This window comes from Vipera ursinii (genome assembly GCF_947247035.1).
Source record: "Vipera ursinii genome assembly, chromosome: 4".
NCBI classification, from domain to species: domain Eukaryota; kingdom Metazoa; phylum Chordata; class Lepidosauria; order Squamata; family Viperidae; genus Vipera; species Vipera ursinii.
The window spans coordinates 19216690-19243522 of record NC_139514.1 but is presented as its reverse complement, the minus strand read 5'-3'; the positions used below and the strand labels follow the sequence as shown (position 1 = coordinate 19243522).

General features: G+C 35.8%; 2 protein-coding genes across 5 annotated transcripts in view; one reads left to right on the top strand and one right to left on the bottom strand.

Annotated features, from left to right (window-relative positions):
• Window positions 1–22096, top strand: part of RDX (radixin) — a 43982-nt gene extending 21886 nt beyond the window's left edge. For 2 of the 4 annotated variants that reach the window (XM_083362256.1, XM_083362255.1), the window contains exons 5-15: window positions 731–1005; window positions 2367–2450; window positions 2872–3018; window positions 3305–3401; window positions 5247–5410; window positions 6567–6697; window positions 8012–8172; window positions 9229–9321; window positions 9830–10072; window positions 11686–11846; window positions 21774–21807. In XM_083362256.1, the coding sequence (XP_083218382.1) occupies window positions 731–1005; window positions 2367–2450; window positions 2872–3018; window positions 3305–3401; window positions 5247–5410; window positions 6567–6697; window positions 8012–8172; window positions 9229–9321; window positions 9830–10072; window positions 11686–11846; window positions 21774–21792 (1575 nt within the window). In that variant the 3' untranslated portion in view covers window positions 21793–21807. Of the gene's footprint in view, window positions 1–730; window positions 1006–2366; window positions 2451–2871; window positions 3019–3304; window positions 3402–5246; window positions 5411–6566; window positions 6698–8011; window positions 8173–9228; window positions 9322–9829; window positions 10073–11685; window positions 13936–21773; window positions 21808–21943 lie in introns of those variants that run through there. The other 2 variants (XM_083362257.1, XM_083362258.1) reach the window with 2 other exon arrangements.
• Window positions 22097–22292: 196 nt separating this feature from the next.
• ZC3H12C (zinc finger CCCH-type containing 12C) overlaps window positions 22293–26833 on the bottom strand; it is a 49713-nt gene continuing 45172 nt past the window's right edge. Inside the window, exon 6 of the mRNA XM_083362253.1 lies at window positions 22293–26410. Coding sequence (XP_083218379.1) covers window positions 25014–26410 — 1397 coding nt within the window. The 3' untranslated portion in view covers window positions 22293–25013. The remainder of the gene's footprint in view (window positions 26411–26833) is intronic.

Genomic DNA, 26833 nt, shown 5'->3' with positions numbered 1-26833 from the left:
ATAAAATTTGATGTGCATAATACTTATTAAGGGCGGTGCAATGTCTTAGTGGTTAAGACGCTGGGCTTGTCAAGCTGGAAAACTGACAGCCTGGACTCAAAACCCAAGTGTCATGTGAGGGAGTGAGCTTCTGTTACTCACCCCAGCTCCTGCCAACCTAGCAGTTTGAAAGCATGCTAATGCAAGTAGATAAATAGGTACCACTTTGGTTGGAAGGAAACTGTTCCATATTTTCATGCTGGCCACATGATGACAGAAGCCGCTCTCAGACAATGCAAGCTCCTTCTACTAAGAATTGTAGATGAGCACTACCCACTTGAGTCGATCACAACTGAACAGGGGAAACCTTTAAACTTTTAATGCTTATTAATCATTAAGAGATGCATTCAAAATATAGTTTCAATTGGTTGACCTGGAAAAATATAGCTATATCTACAGTGGTATAAATAGGCTTTCAGAGTTGAGTTTTTTAAATAAATGTTGGATAATTCCATCCCTTATTGTGGTCTTGAAATACGTTTTTGAAATATACATTCTGAAAGCTCTCACGCTTCCCTATTTAAGTATCTGTGAAAATCACGTCCTTCAGTGCTGTATTTTTTATATTATGTTGCAAAATATGATAAATAGTTATAGTTACTTTTTCCAATATGTTAATGTTCTCTTTATCCTTTGAAATTTTATATTATAACATATATTTTTATTTTATAATTCATATATTTCATTTTAGGTAACACAGCAAGATGTAAGGAAAGAAAATCCATTTCAGTTCAAATTCAGGGCAAAGTTTTTTCCTGAGGATGTTTCTGAAGAATTGATTCAAGAAATAACTCAGAGACTCTTTTTTCTGCAAATCAAAGAAGCCATCTTGAATGATGAAATCTATTGTCCACCTGAAACTGCAGTTCTACTGGCTTCTTATGCTGTTCAAGCAAAATATGCTGATTACAATAAGGAAATACATAAGCTAGGATATTTGGCCAATGACAGACTTTTACCCCAGCGGTAAGAAATTTCTGGCTATATCAAAATTTCATTGGATTTAGAGTTTGATAATGTTGCTTAAGTAATATACACTATGAACAATGTAGTACATAATATGATATGAATTTGTGATTAAGCCAGTGTTATTAAATATGTATCTTTTCAAAATTAAAGTAAAATGGATGCATGTATAATATATTGCTTGGAGATAATTAGAAGCCGAATATGGAAAAGCAAGGTCATCAGCCTGGCAACCAAACGTAGGTTAGTTCGCTCTATTGTGTTCCTCGTAGCTACCTATGATTGTGAAAGTTCAACTTTAAATGAAGCAAATCAGGAAGAAAATTAACTCATTTGAGCTGTGGTGTTGGAGAAGGCTCCTGAGTATTCCTTGGACAGCAAAGATGACGAACAAGCATGTATAATACCAGACATGTTACTAGAAGGCAAAATCATGAAACTGCGTCTCACTTATTTTGGCCATGTCATGTGGGGGAATTCACTGAAGAAAGCAATTATGTTAGGAAGAGTTAGCGGTAAAAGTAAAGCAGGCCACCAAAGAAAACTGGCTAGACATCATCAAAGCTGACATCAGCCAGAGCATAGAACAATTTAAAGAAGTAATACAAGATCAGAAGATGTGGAGAGACAAGAGTTGGATATGACTAAATGGATAACATCAGATAATTATTAAATGTGCATTCATCTCTTTATGTTTGTGTGAATATACAATATTTAACAGAAAAGAAGAAAAGTAAAACTTCTGATTTTAATTAACATTTTATTTATAAAACAGTTTAAATGCTGTGATACAAATAATATTAAGCCAAAATGAGCTAGGAGCAAATTTCTAAAAATTGGTTTCCATAGCTAAATATTATTTGGGTGTTTTGGAATTAAATATGATGCATGACATAAGATAAAGTCAATTTCGTTGGTGGAGGGTGCTTCTCTTTATTACAGCTGTGCCATTAATAGCATTTCTAAAGTTGAATAAGATATCACTGATGATTAGACATCAGTTTTTGGGTAATTGTGCTGCTGTGGCTCTCTATCCAAAGAATCGCTTGATTCTTCTATTTGTTTAAAGTAAAGAATTTTCATTTGGATTGTTATAACTCATCCATTGCTGTGAATTTAGTGGAGCAGGAGGCTGGGATTTCTGGAAGTTTAACATGCTGCAAACAACTTGATATTCTCCTGGTATACTGGACTGTATCTTCTACATCTTTTGCTACTGGATATAGCGGAGAAGTCCAAACAATTAGAATAGTAGGGAGACTGTTTGCTGTCTTCCCTATCCTTTTGCAAACAGGCAAGTTTCTTTTTGAGAGGGGCAGCCGTATAAATACTTGAAATAAAAATAAAATTTATTTTTATAGTGTTTTGGAACAACATAAACTGACAAAAGAGCAGTGGGAAGAAAGAATACAAAATTGGCATGAAGAACACAGAGGAATGTTAAGGTAATTTCCATATTGCCTTTTTATAACTTTTGGAAATTAATTTCCTTTGGTTTAATAGTAATTTTTCTCCTACAAAATCTCTTTGTTACTTTTGAGTGTGTAAGTGAAATAGGTTATCCAGAGAACTATTTTAATTTAAATATTTGTACAATATTTAATTTTTAATAAATGTTCCTGTTTATATTAAGTCAGCATGTTTTTTATGTTTTCATTCTAGCAATAATTAACCTTGACCATATCATCTTTGGGACTGGTTCTCACTGAAATAAATAGAACTTATTTCCTACTAGAGTTAGATGGAATTTAAGTATTTTTCATCTAGTAAGAATAAAACATCATAGTTTAAAACTAATGTTTGCAGACCAGGCCTATGATATTATGCATTTTATATGGCTTTATATTATGTTATTTTTATTGTCAGGGAAGATTCTATGATGGAATACCTCAAAATTGGACAAGATTTGGAAATGTATGGAGTCAACTATTTTGAAATTAAAAACAAAAAAGGAACTGAGTTATGGCTTGGTGTTGACGCTTTGGGTTTGAATATTTATGAACATGATGACAAGTAAGTAGCATAATACTATTCTGTTGATCCTGTAGTACAGCTTTCAAGTATTACATTTTCAATAACTTTCTAATATATTTTTAGAATATGCCCCTTGAGAATACTATAGCAGACAGTACTTCTAACAGAAGTAGATTTCTTTCTATTACAGAATGCAGAATCTAAAGAAAAATCCTTTTGTTTTAACAGATGCAGATGCTTTTTGTCTCTGTCTTTTCATGCCTAGCCCTATGTCTATTTCTGTGTTTTTTCCCCATAACTAAGATTCTTTCCTTCTTTCCTAAAGGTTGACTCCGAAGATAGGTTTTCCTTGGAGTGAGATAAGAAATATATCATTTAATGACAAAAAGTTTGTGATAAAGCCCATTGACAAAAAGGCCCCTGTAAGTAAATATGCTTGAGATATAATCAGCACATCTGTTGGTTTTTTCCTTCTGTTTCTTAGCTCTCCAAATAATGTCTTTTGTGACTTACAAAATTTATTTTGCTGCATTCATGATTTGTTTTTTAATTACGGTTTGGCTTATTTATGCTGCCAATGTTCTTTTTTAGTTACGTTGGAATTCTATGTTGTTACCTTTTATTTCCGTCTGAATTAGAGTTTGTAATCGCAAAGTAATGCGTTAGAATGGTAAATACTCAAAGTTATTGTGGACTAGTAGAATAATGATAATAACTGATGAGAAAGACAAAAGAAATTTGGATAGTGGACATTTAAATACTGGAGACAGCAGAATAGAAGAAAAAGAATTCAAGAAGAATGAAAGATAAAGATCTGTGAGCAGAAGTAGAACAACAAAAAAGAAAGTAAAGATTGTACCAATATTAACAGGTCTCATTGGTGCAATTCCAAAACATCTGGAGCACCCTTGAACACCATCAGCATTGACAGAATCACCATCAGTTAATTGCAAAGGACAGTACTTGGAATAATTTATATCATGCAACAATACCTTTACATTATTAAACAACATCTGCCTAAACAACAACATCTGACTTAGCTTGTTCCACACTCACAAGGGACATAAAATCAGAGTTTTTACATTATGGCCCATAGATTGTGAAATAACCCTCACAGAGATTTAACAAATCTTGGCAAGTTTTAGGAAGGCCTTGAAGATAAAGAGTCTTGCATAGAATATTGAAAGTCTTTTTTAAATGAATGTTTGGTTGGCATAGTAACTTTCCCCCTGCTTTACTTTTTTTTGTACGCGTTGATTTTCTTGTTAATCAGTTGAGGCCTCAAATATTAATACTAATATTAAGGGTGCAAACCTCAGGCCATAATAAACATGATTGATTTAGTCCCAGTATATAAATTAGCTCAGTCAGTTAATATGGTGTTGGGAGTATAAAAATAACTTCAAAATATATATGAAACATCTGGTGCTCTTGGGCAGCTTTCCTAATCTGATTACCTCCAAATGTGATTGCCGTCAAATCTAATAATTACTAGTTAAGATATTTCTATTATTTGCATGTGTGTAATCAAAGTTATGGCTTACTCTGGTTTTAATTTGATTTTCTGCATAAAAAGGAGCAGGAAAAAACATACTTGTATATATCAGCAGCTTGCTGTTGATTTATGGAAATCAGCATTTGTGGAAAAAGTTCTGGGTGTCTGATAATGTCAAACACTCAGTTGTGTATGGGTTGTGTATGGGCGCATGGAATTTGTTGTTTCTTGCCTATGTTAACTAAAAGTCCCAACCACCTTATTTTTTTATCATTCTTCTGTTGTGACTTTTTGTAACATTTTTTCTAAAATGTAATTAACCAGACCCCCAATTAATGATTTAAAATTTCACTATGGTATAGATCACTTCATATTTTATTCTCAATAATAAACTTTTTCATTGATGCAGCTTATTGTTTGACAGTTTAAACTGATGACCAATATCTACGTGTGTTATTATATTTTCTTTTTCTTTAAGTGCAAGTTGAATTTTTCCCATCATTTTGTTACATAATCATTCCAGTTCTTTTTGAAACACTTTTCACTCATAGTTTACTAAGTTGATGTAAATGTGTTTGTGTTTCTGGGTAACAGGATGCTAATTCTAGAACACTGATACATTCTAGAATAGCTTTGACTAGTCCTGTTAGAGAATAATTAGTGAAAGACTGAAGATGCTGATATCTGATTGAAGAGAAAATATTTTTTATTAATAAACAGTCATGTTTCTCAACATACATGACATTTTGTTTACTTAAATATTTTTCATTAGGACTTCGTGTTTTACGCACCCCGTCTGAGAATTAATAAGCGGATATTGGCACTATGCATGGGAAACCATGAGCTATACATGAGAAGGAGGAAACCAGATACAATTGAAGTGCAACAGATGAAGGCTCAAGCTAGAGAAGAAAAGCATCAAAAACAATTGGAGAGGTGGGATATTTGCAATTAGTCATGGAGGTTGAGATTCTTGTAGCAAATTAGTTTGAAAATTAATTTCATGTTCTATCTTCAGAAGAATTCCTTGAAGAAAAGTACGACCACATGGAGAAACAGAATTATCTGAAAACAATGGGGGACAATACTTATTAAATAGAGCGTATTAATTTAGTGTCTTGGATCTCTTATGCATAGTTTGTAACATTTTGAGCAATGTTGTCTGACTGGGCACAGTGCTGAGTGATACTTAGTCCTCCAGGCAGCAGTGTTTATAGTGCTCAGTTTACACTGTTTAATGGCCCTAAAAACATGGTTCTCCAGCATTGTGCCCCAATTCAAGAAAGTACAGTGAGAACAGTTTGCTTATTTTAATTAGACTCTACTGGAAGCCTTTTGGGAAAAACAAAGTACTTGTACTGACCTGTTTATGTTCTCTTAGGTAACATCAGATTGTTATGTACTAGATAGGCTGAATCTTAATATATATCGATCTGATATTAATGGGAGTTCCAGTAAGTGTCACTTTCATATTAGCGTTAGTTACTACCATAAGTTGCCATATTGAGCAATTACAATGAAAAACTTCTGTTTTCCCATGGAAGATCAGTTATTATTTTATTACACAGCAACGGTATTATACAGTTGTAGTCCATGTTCTAGTCCATGTTCATAATTTGAAGTTTCTTGTGCAGCATGCTAGAATCATGTTAGTTGAATAGTAAATTCTTATTCAGTGTAGTGAAGTAAAATATTATCTGCTTACTGTTTTGTGATTATCAGCTAAATGTTTGGCTGTTACTGTTTGGTTGTATTTGGTAGCTGGCTGAAATGTTTGGGAGTTGGACCTTGTTTTTTTGAAAACAGCATAGGCCTGCCTGGTGTCATCCAGGTATTATGGGACCACAGGTCTGAATTCCTAGCCAGTATGGTCGAAGGCCATGGTTACTAGTTATTGTGAGATATATCAGCCAAATATTGTACATCTTAAATGCAACAACACGAGCAATTGTAAAACCTGCTTTTTTGCAGTAAGATATTTTTTACCAGTAGATCACTTAGCATATTGTTTGGGTAAATGGATTTATTCATGGGGGGGGGATGAATACTGTTTGTTCACATGCTTTATTTTTACCTATCTCATTTTATACAGGGCCCAACTAGAGAATGAAAAAAAGAAAAGGGAAATAGCCGAAAAAGAAAAGGAAAAAATAGAGCATGAAAAAGAAGAATTGATAGAACGATTAAGACAGATCGAAGAACAGACAATGAAGGCCCAAAAAGGTAAAAGCCTTTTATGTATTAATGACAGGACATTATGTTATGATTTGAAAAGCTGTTGTAAGTCTTCTAAGAACATGTATTATTCAAGTGAAGAAAAAATTAGCCAATATTATAAAAACATTTATTCTACTTTCTTACATTGTGCCATTTTTACCTATTTTAATGGCTTGCCTGAAGACACCAGAAAGCAACAATTCCCCTAACTGCTGCTTGGGAACGGATAGTGTGCAGCGAGAAATAAACAGCATAATTAGTGGCGCTTGGCAACTCAGCGTACCCACCCACAGAAGACAAATGCAAACCATACTTTGTAACTTATTGGCAAATTGCGGGTTTGTTCCAACCAGTTGGGGAATTAGTCTAAAGTACATATTTTGCATAAATAAAACTGGAATGCTTGGAATAATCATTAAGAGTTAAATATCTAATAATTTTTCCCAGATGGGAAATTTCCTGTTCTTAAAATCTTGCCAAGGAATTCTGATTTTTTTTTTCATTTGCAAGTATGACCTGAGGACTTTAAAATTAGATGAAGTTGCCCAAGTATTTAAAATTCATTGAAGGCATATCAAATCAGATAGCTTGTTCATTTAGACCAGGATTGTCCACTTTTGTATGGCATTCCAGAATCATGGGCAAATCAGTTTCCCATTACTTAATACAGTATATATTGTTAACTGAAGGTGCAAGATGTTGTGCCTGAATTCTGCCTGTATGAACAGCATCAGCATTACAATAGAGCAGTGGTTCTCAGCCTGTGATCTGCAGACTCCTGAAGGACTGTGATATCAGGGGGTCCACGAAGGCTTGAAGAAATGTTATGATTTAAATCTTGAGTAAAGTCATGATACTCCCTGGCCACAAAAGGTATTTAAAGGGGCGTCCGTAATGAAGAATAGATTGGTAAAATGTTTTTCACTTCCTGTAATACTGGGAGCTTTTGCCTTTCCGGTAGAATATTCAGATACTTAGTGGACTTTCATGTAAATGGTTTGCAATTTAGGTAGCGAGATAGCCTTTCTTCAAGTTCTGAAATTCTATTTAAAAACAAACTTATTCATTTCAGAAAAAGCAAGTTCATTGGGTAAAGTTGAGAAAACATTGGAATTGGTTCTTTGAATGTAAAAGTGACTGGACTTAATAGTGGAAACAAATTCTACCTGATGAGTTTATGCCATCTTAGACAACTTAATTTTCTTGGTTAAAACTAGAGGCAAGGTCAGCAGAAAATTTTGTAGGCATGGTTTAATTTTGTATTGCTAATCTGGACTGCTAAAACTTGATTTTTATTTCTTTGATATAATGAATACACAGAACTGGAAGAGCAAACAAGAAGAGCTCTAGAGCTAGATCAGGAACGAAAAAAAGCAAAAGAGGAAGCAGAGCGCTTGGAAAAAGAACGAAGAGCTGCTGAAGAGGCAAAAGCTGCTCTAGCAAAGCAGGCAGCAGATCAGATGAAGAATCAGGAACAACTAGTAAGACCTCTCCTTCAAAGCTGTGGTAGATTGGGTTAGAATGTGTTGTTGTCCTAGAAATGTTAAAATGGGAGAGGAAAGAGCACCTTGGGGAATCTAGGGTGGACAACGCACTAAAGTGGTGATAGGCATAGGGAGCCACAGGAGCCAAAAACAGTGACAAGGAAAGACATCCCAATGTGCAGTATTGTTGGTGTGTTCCAGCCCTTTGAGGTCACTCCCAGCCCTTGGACAGCATACCCTCAGAGGCCCTGGGGTTCAGCTGCTGCTGGCGAATGGCACGTTGGTCAGTAATAAGGCTTCCATTATTCCAGACCCCATTTAGGAGGAGGGATAAATTCCCTAATTTAGCTAATTAGTTGACTGACTAATCGTATGAGGAGAATAAATTGCTATTTTATGTTATACCAGTATATCAGTGGAATGCTTTTTCCAAGATGGCTTTCTGACTCCTCTTTTTTTAAAAGTCAAAACATTCTAACAGCCTTGTCCTGTAATATCTTAATTGTTGTGATACCTCTATTGGAAACATCTGTATACTGATTCCCATTTAAATTGGCTAATTTTAATAAAATATGGCAATTTTTAAATTGGGATTGTTTTGCTTTGTTTGAAGCATAATTGGAATTAGGTCTCCAATGAGAAAAGGTCTCATTCTTTATAGAAAATGCATATAAAGATTGCATGGCAAACATTTTATGATTCAGTGCAAGGCAAATTCCTTTTTAATTATCTTAGACCTTTTACTTCACTTTTTATGCTATATACATTTGTATTTTAGAAAATACAGTTATATGAATTATTTCTTTTAGTATGTGTTCATATAGTGGCCCTCAGTATTTTAAACTATTTTTAAGGATGTTCTTAGTCTTTACAGGATTTTTGATGGATTTTATTGTGTTACTTTGAATATGGTCTTGTCACTTAGAATAAAGTTGAATAAATAAGTTGAGGTTCACAAGTTGAATAATAAAATTATGCCAAAATTATGAATATTTTTGTATTATAGTTGATTTTATGAAGTTGTTCAGAAAATAAACTCTTCTTGCTTCCTAGGCAGCAGAACTTGCTGAATTTACTGCAAAGATTGCACTTTTGGAGGAAGCCAAGAAAAAAAAGGAAGAAGAAGCTTCAGAATGGCAACATAAAGTAATTCTTTTGTAAACTATTGCTAGAATTTTTGATAATAAAAGATTATTAACTCTATTTTGGAACCCCCCAATTTTTAACTCTATTTGTCAAATTTGGTCTGCTGAAAAATGTATTTTTAAGTCTTTTGGAGCCTTATTTTCTATTAATACTATTCCATCCTCATCAGAAGAACAACAGCCACGTTTATATTTGCCTGTTTTCTTTTACTTGGGTAGAACAAATATGACTTGATACAGTATGTAGGTCCGTCTTATCATCCATCCCCAAATTTTAATTAGGCTTCTGTGAAGTGCCATTTTCAGTCAGTATCTTGATTTTCAGCTGTAGGCCACAAAAGCTATTTAGAATCTTCAAAAAATGTTTTGCAGTATTTGTAAATATATAAATTATTATATATTATAAATACTTTAAACTTGCACAATCCAATTCTCTCCAGCCTAATTAAAAACTTTTCCTCTGCCTCTGCGTTATGAGTATTAAAGTTATTTTTATTGCAACTTTTTAGGCTTTTGCAGCTCAAGAAGATCTGGAAAAGACCAAAGAAGAACTGAAAACTGTAATGTCAGCTCCGCCCCCACCTCCACCCCCGCCAGTAATTCCTCCCACAGATAATGAACATGATGAACAAGATGAGAATAATGCTGAAGCAAGTGCTGAACTGGCTTCCGAAGGTATTATGAACCATAGAAGTGAGGAAGAACGTATCACGGAAACACAGAAGAATGAACGAGTAAAGAAACAACTTCAGGTAAACCAGGCTGTTGGAAAACCTGTCGTATAAGCTGAAAACCAAGGACTTTTTAAGGGTTGAGTTTAACCTAGTATCAGGAATCTTTTCTTTACATTGTTACCTTCTGGATATCTCCTCCTTAGAATATAAAACCTAATGGGGCATGAAATGTTCTTGGTCAACATGGGACACATAGATGCGTTGACTTCAGCTCCCATACTCAGCAGCCAAGCAGCAACATCTAGAATGACACCAGGCTGTTGAAGTACCCCGATTCTTCGACTCCCCACAAACATAGAAAATTAGATTACAGTTTTATTGGTGCTGTTGAAATAGCTTATTGTGCTAAGCTTCCTTCAACAATAGATGTAGTAGAGGTAAAGGAAGTGTTTGATTTTTAAAAACATTAAAACCAGTAAAGTGGGATCTCTGACAATATTGTGCTAGGAATAAGCATTCTGAACTACAAAAATTTACATGATGTACTGAGAAGTGGATCATTTAAATGGGCATATAAATTATTTTAATGCAGTGCAACAGATAAAGTAAGAATAAATAAAATCCCCCTGCTTTCTAGCATGTATGTATTTTAATGGCTTAAACCAGGGGTGTCAAACTCAATTTCACTGAAGGCCGCATCAGCATTGCGGTTTCCCTCAAGGGGCCGGGTGGGTATGGCCAGGGTGGGCATGGCCTACTGGGTGGGTGTGGCTAGAGTGTGTATGGCCTATTGGGTGGGCATGGCCAGCTCTACATCGTTCACATCAAGGGTACCTGGGCAGGAGTGGGACAGATCTGAGGGTCTCTGGCAGAAGGAGGGTCTCTGGGCCAGGGCCAAGGCAGTGGGGGCCGTTCCCTCACTGTTTCCAGGATGGCTTCGCGGGCCACATGGAACCACTTCGCGGGCCGGATCTGGCCCCCGGGCCTTGTGTTTGACATGTCTGGCTTAAACAGTGGATTTGGCAAGTTCCTGACATGTACACAACTAATCTCATTTATATCCCTCTTTTTAACACGTCATTTCTCCTTCCCCTAGCTATATGAAGGAGTAATTGTATATTGTATATAGGTTTTGGACAATTATTTGAAAATAGTACCAGTTTAAAACAACTCTGGAACAAATAAGGATATTATTAAAGCAAACATTGAAGTACAATGCCAACTATTTTCAAACAGTCTTATCAGACTAAATGTATAAATAAGGCATACATTTTTGAATCACTGGTAACAAAATATGTTGTCATTTGTCTCTAAGACAGGGGTGTCAAACTCAATTTCATTGAGGGCTGCATCAGCATTGCAGTTGCCCTCGGGGAGCCGGGTGGGTATGGCCAGGGTGGGTGTGGCCTACTGGGTGGGCGTGTCTAGAGTGCGTATGGCCTGCTGTGTGGGCGTGGCCAGCTCTACATCGTTTGCATCAAGGGTGCCTATGGGGGCCTGGGCAGGAGTGGGACAGATCTGAGGGGGTCTGGCAGAAGGAGGGTCTCTGGGCCAGGGCCAAGGCAGTGGGGGCTGTTCCCTCACTGTTTCCAGGATGGCTTCGCGGGCCACATGAAACCACTTTGCGGGTAGAATTTGATGGGTAGAATTGTTATGGCAATATCTAACCACTCAATACTTGTATTGAATAGGCTCTCAGTTCTGAATTGGCCCAAGCCAGAGATGAAACTAAGAAAACCCAGAATGATGTACTTCATGCTGAAAATGTTAAAGCAGGCCGTGATAAATACAAGACTCTTCGACAGATACGGCAAGGGAATACAAAGCAGCGGATTGATGAGTTTGAAGCAATGTGAGAGCCATTTCTTTGCATGTCTGTTCTCCAATAAAGTTGAACCACCAGCAGAGAAATATAGGCCTTTCCACAGATGAAAGGATCACACCTCACCTTGCCAAAGCACTTATACCAGTTTGTGATTAAAACATATTTCCAAAAAAATAATAATTGTTCAACAATAAGGCAGTCGATCAGCTATGACTCTCTGGAGGTGATTGAGAAGGTTTCCATGATTTTATATTTTCATGCTTTCTCCTTTGAAGTAACAGCAATCATATGGTAGCAAAGCTGTTAATTCAAATATTAATAATTTACCTTACAACTGACTTCAGTTTTGGCATTTGTGCACTTTTGCTTGTTTGTTTTCATTTAGCAAATTGGTAAGGATTTTGATATTGCTAATTTTTAAGGGCTTCCCTTTGTAGGTTAGAATTCTTTGGTGTTTCATGTCCTGTCATCATTGATGGTTTTATTTGCCTGCCTGTTCACAAAGGTCTAGATGGTAGGTGGCTGTTCCAGCACTTTTTCCATTCATATATATGTTACACATATATATGTGTGTGTATGTGTGTGTGGGAAACCTGGACCTTTCTGATAAGGGAACATATGAAAACATCAGTCCCAAGAAGGGGACAGAAGCCTACCTCACTGTAATAAACATGATGATTGGTCCGTGAAACACCACATTGACATGCTAACAGTGTGAAACTATGTCTTGCATAGCTAAACACTACAAGAATCTAGGAGCCTTTATTCTTTAATATTTTGTTAATAGATTTATAGTATTCAAAGAGTGCTCAGCTGCCTTTTTGACAAGTTAAATTTTGAATCATGTATTTTTTAATTTTAACCTGTCACTGGTATATTATACAATAAGAGGTGTGAAATGTTTGGTTATGTTTTCTGAATACCTTTGTACTAAATTAACATTGTTGCAAAAAACATTCAATGAAGTCAGTGCATAAAAAAATGTCCACTTGCACATTCTTCCTGATCCTTCCATGTTAATTCTGAGAATATGCTTTGTGTTTTCAGAGAATGTAGTCACAGGAATTGTGGCAGAATGTGGGCAAATGAAGTATGAGCAGATCTTTAGGCTGAAGTTCAACATGCACTCAAAGATTATTGAATGTGTGTGTTGGAATCAATATGAATCACTCTTACCTATGGAATGGCTAATTAAAATTGGCATCTTGGGTTTGAATATCATATTTGTGGAAGTAACACTGAAGTTACCATGTTCAGTGAACTTTAAGAGTTGGGAGAAAGAAGTCCTGCTTTCTCTGAGGATGGTTCAGCTCTTGTTATGTTTGGTATTATGCACTCAACTTTATAGTTACCTATGAAAATTGCCATTTTATTAATCATTCATGCACAGGTTCCTTAGAAATCCCACTGAAAGTTAGGGGTTTCCTCCCCGCTGAATCAAAAGGTAGATACTGTGAAAGTTACATATATACCCATTGTTTTATGGAATAACGATAGATGAGCAATTTTGCATAGACTGGTGTGCAAACATTGTGCATGTGCTCAAACGTCTGGTTGCCCTGGATGCTTCTGCTTCCACCTGCAGGATTGGGCAAATGCCTTGCATCTTTTCATGCGCTGAATTCTGAGATATGGATTTCTAAAGTGTTCAAAACTTTTGCCATAACAGGTGGAATGTTGTGTATGGTTCTTCCCCGAAATAGGTGCACATGCATTGACATGTTAATCTATTACTATGGAAGAACAGCAAAGAGAAGTACCAGTGAAATTTGCTGTTCATAATCTACAGTGTATAGTTTAATATTTAAATGGGTGTAATCCATTTATAAAACTGTGAATATTTTTCTAGGAATTGACATCTGTAATAAGGTTTTTCACCATGACTAAATTGATGATAATGGGTTGTCACCTGCTATTGGGGGAACACACTAATTCATGTTGAGGCATTCAGGAAATACTTGGTGAAGATATTTTCGTATGCTTCCCCTCCTCCTCTCTTTAGCATCATGTTTTGTGTTGTAAAATTAAGCTATAGTTACTACCATCTATTATTTTGAATAACACTCATTGGCTAACAATAAAGAGAATACAGCTAATTTTGTGAGGTTCATTGTGGTTATTTAATTTATCATTCCTGACAAGAATTGTATTGTCCTTAGGTCTAAGAAAAAAATTCAAGAAAACATGTGATTCATTCACTTCAATAATACAATAAAATATAAGAGATTAAGGAGGGGAATGGACATTTGATTGGATTGCAATGAAAAGCAATCATTTTGGAATGGACAAAAAGCGATTATAAATGTTTAAAAATTGCTTTCTTTCTGAGTTTCATGACTTAACCTAAGATGGTGTATGTAGATAAGTTTGAATTTGGGGCATATTGGTATCTGATCCAGATTTGCCATATGAGGTTGCATAAATAGGGTAAAGTCTCGATGTCTGAACCAATTTAAAAGGAAATTCATTTCAATCTCAGTATTTATACCTAAAAAGTAATTCCGTGTTTAATTTTAAAGCTGTCTAGTTTTGTGAAACTCACAATATCATAAAGGTTTTTTTCTGCTGCAATAAAAAATTTAGATATTCCATGCAGATCAATTGACCTTATATTCCAGTTTTGTAAGTTGGCAGGTGTTGATGTAGGACAAATCATACTATGAAGATTTTGGATGATCTTAAGCAGATAGACTGAAATTAAATCAGATGACTATGAGGCTAAAATAGCTTCTGAGCTTTTCAAAGGAATGTTGACATTTTTGTTAGGATTTCACACATACATAATAAATTGTGCCTACACAATACACAGTAAACTTGTTTCGGGTAGGCAAATTCATAATATATTTATCACTTTGGGATCAATGTTTTGTAACTAACCTAGATTTAGAGAGAATCAGTGAGGTGACCATGTTTGCTAAGAGTTCAGAATTAACTGAAAAATAAATTAGAAACCTTCAAACTGAGAAATGAGACCATCGACATGCAGATGTAGTCCAGTATAAGCAAATGTAAAGCACATACCAGAAAGTGTTTGTGTGGAAACTAAGTGTACTAATGATGGAGTTTATGCTTATGATGTGGCAATGATGTTGTTAGCTGCAAAGTCGTGTCCGACCCATCATGACCCTATGGACAACGTTCCTCCAGGCCTTCCTGTCCTCTACCATCTTCTGGAGTCCATTTAAGCTCACGCCTACTGCTTCAGTGACTCCATCCAGCCACCTCATTCTCTGTCGTCCCTTTCTTCTCTTGCCCTCAATCTTTCCCAGCATTAGGCTCTTTTCCAGTGAGTCCTTCCTTCTCATTAGGTGGCCAAAGTATTTTGAGTTTTAGCTTCAGGATCTGGCCTTCTAAAGAGCAGTCAGGGTTGATCTCCTCTAGGACTGACTGGTTTGATCGCCTTGCAATGCAAGGGACTCGCAGGTCGTCTCCAGCACCATAGTTCAAAGGCCTCAATTCTTTGGCGCTCAGCTTTTTTTATGGTCCAAATTTCACTGCCATACATTGCAACTGGGAAGACCATAGCCTTGACTATATGCACTTTTGTTGACAGGTTGATGTCTCTGCTTTTTAGTGTGCAGTCTAGATTTGCCATGGCTTTCCTCCCGAGGAGCAAGCGTCTTTTAAATTCTTGGCTACAGTCCCCATCTGCAGTGATCTTGGAGCCCAGGAAAATAAAATCTGTCACTACCTCCATTTCTTCCCCATCTATTTGCCAGGAATTGAGAGGGCCGGATGCCATGATCTTGGTTTGCTTAATGTTAAGTTTCAACCCAAGTTTTGCACTCTCCTTCTTCACCCGCAACAAGAGGCTCTTTAGTTCTTCTTCACTTTCTGTCATTAGAGTGGTATCATCTGCGTGGCAATGATAGAAAGCTCTCAAAAGTGATTACATTCATCCATCATATTTATATTGTGCTTAAGCATGACTTACTAAACAGCTATAATTAGCAAGCTGCGCATATTAACCCATAGTTTATAAATTGCTAATTTGGTCTACTATTTGTTAAATGTTTACATCCTTGACTCCCAACAATTGGTCAATTTCTAAATAAAAACGAGAATAGAATAATAAAGACGCGTTTAAGTAAAATATGGCTCAGTACTATGTATGAACCAGATCATAATGTGGTTGTGTACTGTGAAAATTGCAATTATATTGGGGGTGGGTTAGGAAAGGAACTGAAAAAACCCCAGGACCCAGTACATTTGCAGATATTTGTGATGAAATTAAACGTAGAGTATGATATGCAGTTCTTTTATCTTCAGCACTAATTGCTGGAGAACAGGAAGTGCTGTTGTGCTTATAAAGGCATCTGATTTCAATCATTGGGAACAATTCTAGAACAGATGTCCTTTGGCTTGACGCAACTCAGCTTCTCTTAAGTTCTTACATTTTAGCACAAAAGAATATAAACATGATGGCCTGGATTGTCAAATTTCATATTTCAAGTATAAACTTTGTGCCTATTGTTTCAAATTTCTACTAAGGGACAGCAGCTTCTAATGTCAAACTGTCAATATACAGTACATCTTTACAAGTGACACATATGTACACTGCTTCACAGGTCAGAAATCCAAATAAGTTGTGGACTGATAATGGAATAGAGATTTACATATTAGCATCGCTGAATAAAGTATGGAATTTCCAAGAAATGGGAAGTCCAAGAAATTTGAAGCAGAGGAATAGAGGTTTTATTATCTGAGTAAAAGCAAGAAAAAAGTTATACGTCAAAAAAAAGTCAAGCTAGAAAATTTTGCTATATTCTTATTTCTCTTTAATGCACAAGTATCATATTGTTTTTTCTGTACAAATTAGGAATTTGTGTAACTTCAGTCTTTTAACTATCCATCTGGCTGAGTTTGAATATGCCAAGTTTTCTCTAGAGTTTTCTTATATTGTTTAGACAAAATATTGAGCCATTTGTAGCAAATCATCATTTTATAGTCTACCTGGCATGTTGCATTTTCTTTTTGTAAATTTCTTTTGAATAACCACTTCACTATGATCTGGACAGCTCAGGAATGTATTCTATTCAACTTTGAAAAAATATTTTAATGTGTAAAATATAAAACCTATTATTAAATTTGTATTTTTTGCTTTTTAAGTGAAGTTTGGGTTTATTTATTTGTGGTAAGATTGGTCTAAACCAGGCATGTCAAACTTGTGCCGTCGCGCGACATATCGTGACTTTTTCCCCATTCCCGGCAATGGGGAGGACGTGGTTTCATTGTGATGCATCCGGCCCATGGGCTGGCAGTTTGACATGCCTGGTCTAAACCCTAAAGGGAGGGGAGAGGAAGAGTTAAATTATCAAATCACATACCTCTGTACTACATGGCCAGGAGCTTTATTACAGAAATTAGTTTATTGAATTTTTATCTTATAATCAACAGAAAGAGAGCGCTCTCACTCACACACTAGAGCAGGGGTCTTCAAACTTGGCCCTTTTATGACTTGTGGACCAACTCCCAGAATTCCTCAGCCAGGCACGGTGGCTGAGGAATTCTGGGAGTTGAAGTCCACAAGTCATAAAAGGGCCAAGTTTGAAGACCCCTGCACTAGAGAAATGGGGTGGACCCCTGGTTAAGAACACCTGAAAGACAGGTGGGTGCAGTGGATACTACCAAGCCTTAACTCCAAGGTAAAAAATAACCCAGGATAAAAAGTCCCAGAAGGCTATTGTGAGATCAAGCCGTTCACCTCAATGGGTTTCAAGCTAGAACCAGATAATAGTATATTGTTATATACTCTGCACCTCTATATTGAAAATATCATTAAAATAAAACAAAAATCTTAAGAAAAGTAAGTTCTAAAATTCAGTCAGGTAAGGAAAATATGCAGTGGATAATGTCAGTTAAAGACGTTTGACTGGTGGGGCCCAGGAAGAGAGCCTTCTCTGCCATTTTCTCACCTTTTGTAACATTGTTCCCTCAGCAATGAAACCAAACTCTCCTGACCTTTCAGTTGCTTTGGTTAGTGCTCTAAAGCCCATCCTCCACCTTTTATTATCTTATTCTTGTTTTTAACTGCTTTTTATTGTAATATTTACTGTATATATTTTGTTCTCATGTCTACTTGTACACTGCCCAGAGTCATTCTGTGAGGTAGATGGACAGTGTATGAATGTGATATATAAATAAATAAGTTTTTTGCGTTGAACTTTTATTCATTCTTTCACTTTCTACATTTATGAATTCAGCAACAGAGCTCCTGTGAGGGGAATGGGCAGTTAGAAAAATAGATTATAGATAGATGAGAGATAAATGTGATTGAAATAACCTGAAAATATCTCTTATGCCACCTGAAGTACAGATAAGTAAGTGTCTCTATTCTACTTCTGGCTAGTAAATACATGTTAATGTGACCTCAAAAGTGACTTGTCTGTATTTGTCACTTGTTTCTACCTTCCACAGGTCAGCATTTTGTAACCCAATAACCTGACATGTTCCTTCCCTATTGTCATAAGGATCACCCATTTTTTCTTGTCAAAGAGGTGGTGGTGGTGACAGTTCTTCTAGGCCTTTAAAACTTTTTCTCAAAACAGAATTCATCCATACTCCTTTTTCATAAGGCCAAATACTAGGTACTGGGTGTGGATAGTTCCATCATGGAAAAAGTATAAAATAATCAATGAAAAGGAAATGAACAATTATTTTTCCAGATCATTTATACATTCCTTTGACCAGAGGTTGTGCGTGCTTAAATACTGGAGGCTTTTAAGAAGAGATTGGACAGTCATTTGTCTGAAATGGTATAGGACTCCTGCTTGAGCAGAGGGTTGGACTAGAAGATCTCCAAGGTCCCTTCCAACTGTTTCTTACATATAATTCTGAAAGTGTATATTGTATATAAAAATTATTTCAAAAAGTTTCTTGTAACTAGAAATGTATGTTGAGCGCTGATGATTAAAAGGTCTTAATAGTCAATGATGCAGTTATATAGTTTTAGATACACTATTAATGTGTGCATCTAGGTGTTCTCTAAAAATATGCTATAGTCACATGTCAACTATGCCAATACCTTGATGCAAATGTATACCATATGATCCACAGTCCATATGAATCTCTGCTTGCATAGGATACTTCATTTATCTAATGAGTGTCTGTAGGATGGAAGGCGGAGGCAGTTATATGAATCTATCGTGTGTATGAAACTCTTCCTTCATTGAAAGTAATGGGTTGGTATTTATGTAATGGCATTACAAATAATGTTTTGGGGCATCGCGGGATGTGTAAGTTTCTACATGGATTGCTTGATATTCCCCAACAGTGGAAACGAACAGCAACTATAATCTCCTCTTACCATATTTTCTCTTTGGCTATAGCATGAATTTTGCCAGCGTGAAAAGAGGACATGTTACTAAGTAATGGTATCAGTGGTGAACAAGTTTCCCAAAATGTAGCATTGGGCAATAGGTTAACATGCAACAATGGAATGTCTAATTAAGATAATACCATCATCAGCAAAACAAGCTCTCACACACAATGTCTGGAGATTCTCAGTCATCCAGGTCATGGTTGTTCCAAAGGTGGTTTTCAAGAGGCAATTGGACTTTGTTTTTCCTTAAAGACATTTAGCTTCTCATCCAAGAAGCTTCTTCAGTTCTTTTCAGAATTGAAGAAGCTTCTTGGATGAGAAGCAAAACATCTTTAGGAAAAACAAAGACGGATCAATTGCTTCTTGAAAAAGGACCTTTGGGACACACACATAACAGATTTTAATTAGCTTATTGGGCATATATTTTTTTAAAAAAAGCAAGATCAAATTGATAATGTTTACTGTTTTCTATTTAATATCAGCACTATTTAAGCATCTAAGCTCTGCACATACAGAATTCATCAGTTTCAACTATGCTGAAATAAGATGTACCGTAATCACAAATTACAGAAATATGCACCACTTTATCACCAGCATAATTTCAAGTGTAATGTTTTTTTAAAGAAAGGTTTGTCCAATGGTTAAATACCACCTATAGTTTGACTGTATAATGCATATCAATCTGTCCCAAATTTGATATTGAATGTATTTATAAATTTTTTTACCCTTTACAATAAACTTGTATCAATGTTAAGTTTCCATTTTACTAGTTTATACTTTAAGAATTAAATTTCCCAGGCACAAATAACAAAATAACTATTTTTCTTTATTATTTTATCAAGACATGTCAACAGATATGAATTAACAGTATATTTAACATTTCAATATTATTAGGAAATAGCCACAGTACTACTGAATATTTTTAAAAACTCCAGACTAAAATGTGACATTTGTATGTAGGTGTTACAAGCTATTTGGGTGTGTATCAGAAGAAAAAGGTAGGCACAGAATGGAAGTAAAGAAGCCAAATAATTTGAGTACCTCTTACGAGGATGCAAGTAGAAAGTGGATTTGTTGTGAGAAGTAATTAAAACTGGAAAGAAGGTAGGCAAGTGAGGGGATAATATTAAAAGAATAAAACCGGGAAATACACATACACCATACACAGGAGAGAAAGGAAGAAGAGGGCAGAGTGTGAGTAGAATAAAAGAGCATAGATCACAATACTTAATATTGTTCCATTTTAATGTATACTTAACATATAATGGACACAACATCGAAAGCTAAGGAATATTGTAAGTTTTATTGCTGATTTGCTACAGTACCATGATGGATGCTACAGAAATTACTCTTTCTAAAATCAAAAGCGGATACAGCAAAATCACTAGGACTTCGATCCTGTAAATACTAACTTCAGTCCCATAGATTTAAATGGCTCTATAATTACTACACCAAAATTGGAACAGTTTAAAATGAAAAAACAGCAGAGAATTTAGTTTGGATAGCTTTAAAAAGATTATGAAACAAAGCTATGGGTTTGTCTACCCAAATCTTTGTAACCCTCATTACGAATAGAAGCAACCATGATAAGCATCTTGGTTTTGTTATTGCTGAGGGTTTTTTTTCACAATTATTCCATTATTCCCCCTTCCCCTTTTTTTAGAGCTCCAACCCACCCACCTCTATTTCAAGAATCTGGTCTATTTTTGGCAAGTTCACCCTATTCTTTTAACTAAGAAAGTAGATAAAGACTCTTGTGGGGTGAATGGGCCGACTGGGCAAATTGCTGCTATAAAAAGGAGAGAAACCATCTGCGTTGAAATAAAAAATTCCTGCAAGCAGGGCAGTAGAAATAATTTACAGGAAAGCCTGTTCTATACCACAAAGTATCAATATTGTGTTTTATTTTCCATAGTATTATCAGACTTAAAATGACATTCTAATGCATAGCAGCTGCAAAAAGAAGTGGTTGCAATTATGTTTTTCTCATAAAAACTAATTTTTGATATGCCTGGGAATAAAAGGTTAGCTATAACAATATGGTACTTTCCTAAAAATAATACCAGTTCAGGCTCATATCTAAGAAACCATATTAATTTTAAAAAGATTAGAGGTTTCAAAAATGTTAATGTGACACACACAAAGCCTCTGAAAACTTCAGTTTATCTTACAAAAGAATTTGTACAAATGTAGGTACTTGCACAAAATATAACACTATGAACTCTACTGTATGTATCCGTACATTACAAATACTGAAATGGTTCCAGTTATTGATATCCATCAGCTAACTTCCAAATAATAACATAGAGTTATATTTTCATTTTATCTAGGCCAACTTCTGCAACTGGAACAAAGTGTAATTGTGTGAACATTCAAAGCTAAAATTTTACCCAATAAAATTACATTTAAACTTTACAATCATAACTGCCTAGATCCAAAATTGATATGCATGAATGCATCAATCATGCATGCTTTTTTCAGCTACTCACTAAAAAGACTCGTTTTGAGTTAATGTAAATTACTCCTTGTGTTAATGGAATTGCATACAGTTGGTGGGTGTCTTTCTGAATTTCATCAAGCATTTGATATGAAATAGATCAGATTTACTATAATTACTTTCTTTATTATTCCAGCACAGCAGAGCATTTCTGAAAACCTACTAAAATATACTATAGAAGAACCAGTTTCAGGAGGTGAACAGTAACAGCAGCCTCTGAATGTCTGGTGTATAATGACAAAAAAGGATTCAAGCTGTCAACAGTAGATCATTGGTTGAATGTTATATATCCCGTCTTTCTTCCAGGAGCTCCGGGAGATGAACAACTCAGTTCTGCCTCTAATTTTTTCCCAGCAAGATCAAGCCTGTTCAGCAGATCAGACTAAAGAGTAAGCGACTGTTCCTTGAGTTTCTTGGGCCTTACGAGGCCTTAGGTAGCTAACAGTGGATTTTCCTCTAGCTGTTACTACACCCTGACCATGCACCACAAAAATATGCAGATAACCAAACATTCCTTGGTTTTCTAAATGTTAGAACTTAAAATAATACTCTTTACTCAAATAGCTTATTAAAGACCTGCGCAGCACAAAAAGCAACAATAATGAGCTTAATCAAATTTAACGGTTTATAAGATGGCAGAATTACAGTTAGCCCAAACCAAGTATTCCCACTAAAGAATGATAGAATGAGGCCAAACAAGTTGATTATTTCACACACTGGGGCTTTCTGTAAAATGCAGTATACAGTAGAGCAACTTATGTTAAGTTACTGCAGTGGAACACAACATAGACATTTGTGTGGCAAGGGGTGGGGTGGGGGAGAAACCTAATTTTAATTGTAACTGGAGAAGACCACATCAGCTCTGAAGATGAGTATCAAAGCGGAGCTGCCATGTGTCCTAAATTCAGTTAAGTCAGCACATTTCTCATCAGTGTGTTTAAATTCTATATTACGCGAGTCCAGCAATTGCACATTTTAACACTGTAACACACACAATGTACAATCATATCCTTTTCTCAAGAAAGGATGCTGCAGTCAATCTTAAGTATGATTCGATATGCATCAGGGGAGTCAAATGGCCGGCTCGCGGGCCAGATGCATCATTCGGAAGCCACACCCACCCCTTTGCCGGCAATGGCAAAACTTTCCTGATACGTTGCGTGACTTCACGTGACGTCGCGAGTTTGACATGTCTGATATACATCAACTGAAAATAAATATAAAACACTTCTATTCTGCATTTCGCCCTCACCAGCATCAACAACATGTGAACAATAAGCCCATTGCAACAAGTCAGTTATATTCATAGGAAAGAGGATTGGCATATCCATGCAAAATGTACAATCTCTTCAATAAAATATATTCTGCAAAAGCAAGAAACAAGGAAGTTGAGGACAAAATAAAGAAATATTGAAAGAGGTGTTTTTTTTAGGACACATGGACAAAATGTAAGATGCCATCTTCAGGAAGGGAGATGAACCTAACAGAAGCAATATCCTGTCTGATTATACAATAGTGAACACTGTGTAGAAGAGTAATTCCTGAATTAAAGTTGCTGAACATGGTTCAGATTACTGGATACCTCTAAAAGTATAATGCTTTGCAGAAGCATTTACTGTGTATCAACATCCTACTTCTTACAACACATGGTGTTGCATAAGTAGTGAAAATGTATTCAAAAGGTGCTTGGATATCTTTTTAGGCAGCATTTTATCATTATTTTTAGCTATCATCTTACTCAGTCTTATATGATAAATGGTCAAGGGGGTATTCAAACAGAAACACAGTTTGGGTTTGAAATATTTTTTTTTAAAAAAATAAGAGATAAAATGTTGCCCAAAGTCTAAAATCATTTTCACACAATTCAATGTTCTTTTTAAAAGTTAGATATATAAATTAAATAGTTCTAATAGTTAAAGATACAATTTGTATCAACAGCGTAGGTACTTTCTGGTTCTTCAAGTTGCAGTCATCTACCCAGTTATCAGCAATAATTATGTGAACGTGGGAATCATCACAGTATGAAGCTCTGAAGGGACTTCTACTATATGAGCAGTCAATCACGATGTCTACGGTATCAGGCACTGTGAGATCTACTGTTAATCTATTTATGTAAAATTACATATTACAAGAGCTACAAAAGCTCAAAACACAAAACCAGAAATCTCCCATACTAATACTAGAAGAGATGACAGTGTCTACTTCTAATGCTATGTTGTTCATGGCAAGAATTGGGCCTATATAATGCAACAGGCCAGACAAACTAATTCTATACAGTATTTCACAAAAAGAATGTGCTGTTTTCATCTATAATTACCATTACTATAGTGCAGTTAAGATGTTGCATATCCTGAACACAATGTAAAACCTTCTCAATAAATAGCATGAAAATACACAATCTTATATACAAAAATTGCATTGAGAACACAATTTGTTTCTTTAAAAACAGTTATTTTATGAAATACCTGTGCATTAAGTAAAAGAACAAGAGATACACTTTTCAATGCCATTTCTGATTAATGGAAATGCACATTGGCTGCACAACACTGCTGCCTAAACGGATATATTTGTAGTCAAATTTGTGACAATCAGGAACTGGATAAGCTGAATAATTTCAGAATCTGCACATAAAGTTTTTTTCATCTGCATAATAAATTAATAAACAGGTTTCTCTCCTACTGATTGCTTCTGCTTACAACAAAATTAACAGTAATCAACAAATAAATTAAATCCATAGCCAAATTAAAAAGTGCCATACTATAAAGTACTAATATATTGTTACCCATTTCAATGTAAAAAACGGTAACTTATACATTACTTTAAAAAATTTAGTGCTGTAAAAGACTGTTGTTTTCTATAAATAAAATGATTATATACACAGAAAATCACACAATAAAATTAAATAACTTAATTATGAAAAAAATATCCTAATAAGCTTAACTTGAAAAAAAGTTGGCTGGGCACAGAAAATCCTCTTTAGTTTTCGGCTGGTTTGAAAAAAAATGTTTTGCACTTGAAGGATAAAACACCCAATAATTTAATAAATATGTAACAAATATTAAAAAGTGCTGCATATAAAACCCACATGCACTAGGGATTCTTACTTGAGACATCACAGTTATAATATATTCAGCTGGAGACATTCCAGGCATGAAATATTTTTTTTAAAAAACTGAGTATTTAAAATAAATCCTGTTACTTCCAGTGTGGGGTTATACATACAGGTTCCATGGCACAGTATTTCACATATATGGATTACTATATAACCTCCTTGCTGAGAAGGAGATCACAAATGCTATTGTAGCAAACCTCCCTCAGCAATACAGCTGAAACTGAACTATAGACACCATAAAGATGCATCATCAATATCATGTCATCAATAACCTAGCTGAGACTTCTCCACTAAAATGGCTGCAGCAAGCTGCTGAGCATCTGCCATGTGAGGATTCCTCTTCATAACAATCCTCACCAGGTCAGGCGGGAAAATGTTGCACAGGTTGATGTAGACTTTCTCTCGACTGTCTTGGTATCTTGGAAGATCTTGAGGCATTCCACAGTAAGGTATCTGCCAAGGCTGATCGGGTTGCTCAGGTAAACTTTGGAAAGCAAACTGCTCATAACATGGTGGGGTGGGATTGCTGGGTAAAGAGTAAGTTTGGCGATAGCCATATGTATCCATCCCATAGCCTGGCCTATCCCAACTACTGAGTCCATCTTGAGCGGAGTATGTTTTTCTTTTTCTCAATGGAGAATTATCATACAAACGTGAGTCCGATACACTGTCCAGTCTTGTGGATGCAAGAGTTCTCCCCAGAGGCATGCTTTTTGTATGCTGTGAACTCTGAGAAGCAGGGTAGTCAATAGGACAAGTAGAACGGCTTCCCATGTTTGGATGCTGAAAGTGCACAGCCATGTATGGAACTGGAGGTTTCGGATGATGCTTTGGTTCTTCATGACTATAACTTTGCACTCTGGTTAGTGTATCGTGGTAACTCTGTAAGAAGGACTGTGAGTTCAGATGGCTATGGGGATGCATATGTTGACATTTTAAATTCTCTTCCAGTTGAGGGTCAGGAGAACTTACATAGGATCGATCATTGTAACCCATGTAGGAATCACCACTGCCACAACTCATGCTCCCTTCACTACTACAATCAGAAGCTACAGAACTAACTCTGTAATCTGTGTCCAAAGAGAAACGTCTTTCGGGACTTCGGGGACCAGAGATACTCAAGTTTGAATATGCACTGAGCATAGAGTAATAACCTACATCCACAGGAGAATCACATTTGGGATACTGCTCATAAGGCATTGGCGTTCCATGATTTTTGGTTGTCATTATCACTGGAGAATACGGTCCCTGTGGTCTTTGATCCTGAGGTGGGAAATGAACTCCAGATGGAAGGCCATTAGTTAAAGGTGCAGTACTTTGGGGTTTTGCAGCAGCAGAAGTTGGTATACTAACTAAAGAAGGTACAGATCTGGTTCCCAATTTATTTTTGGTGGGAAGCTTTTCTTCCAAGTCTTGGTAGACTTGAGTCCTTATACTAGGATCTGATTGCCTCTTTGGAGTAGTTCGCTTGAGATCTGTAGTGTTATCTGTCTTAGTACTACAAGGAACACTGTTGCTTTTCACCAGTCCTCCTTCACTAGCAGCTTTGGCAGCTGTGTTCCTAGACATGGCACGAAGTTCATCAGCTACTGACCTCTGAGGTTGATTTCCTCTTTCTGGGTGATAATATTTGCATTTGTGTCCATAAGTGCATTTCTTCCCTGTATGAATTTATAATTGAAGATGTAAGCATACAAAGTAAAAAAAACCCAAAGTAAATTATTTCTTCAGCAATGTTAAAAAAGTACTGTAGGACCATTAACTGTTATGCAATGAAATTAACTAAATTATCAGTAATTGGACAGTGTGTTTGCATAACACGCTAACCCATCCTGTGATTAGCCCTATCATACTGTCTGAATACAAATCAAGATTATATAATAACTGGGAATAATCATATAGAAATCAGGATTATTTACCTAAACAATTGCCTGCTATATTATCCAAACTTTGAAGCCTCATCTTCAGGATCTCTGCTGTTCTGGATTTTTCCCCCCATTCACTACTTAAGAGGAATGAAATGAGGACACAAAGGGATTCCTCATTAAACTTGTTATATAATGAAAATTTCAACACAGATATAT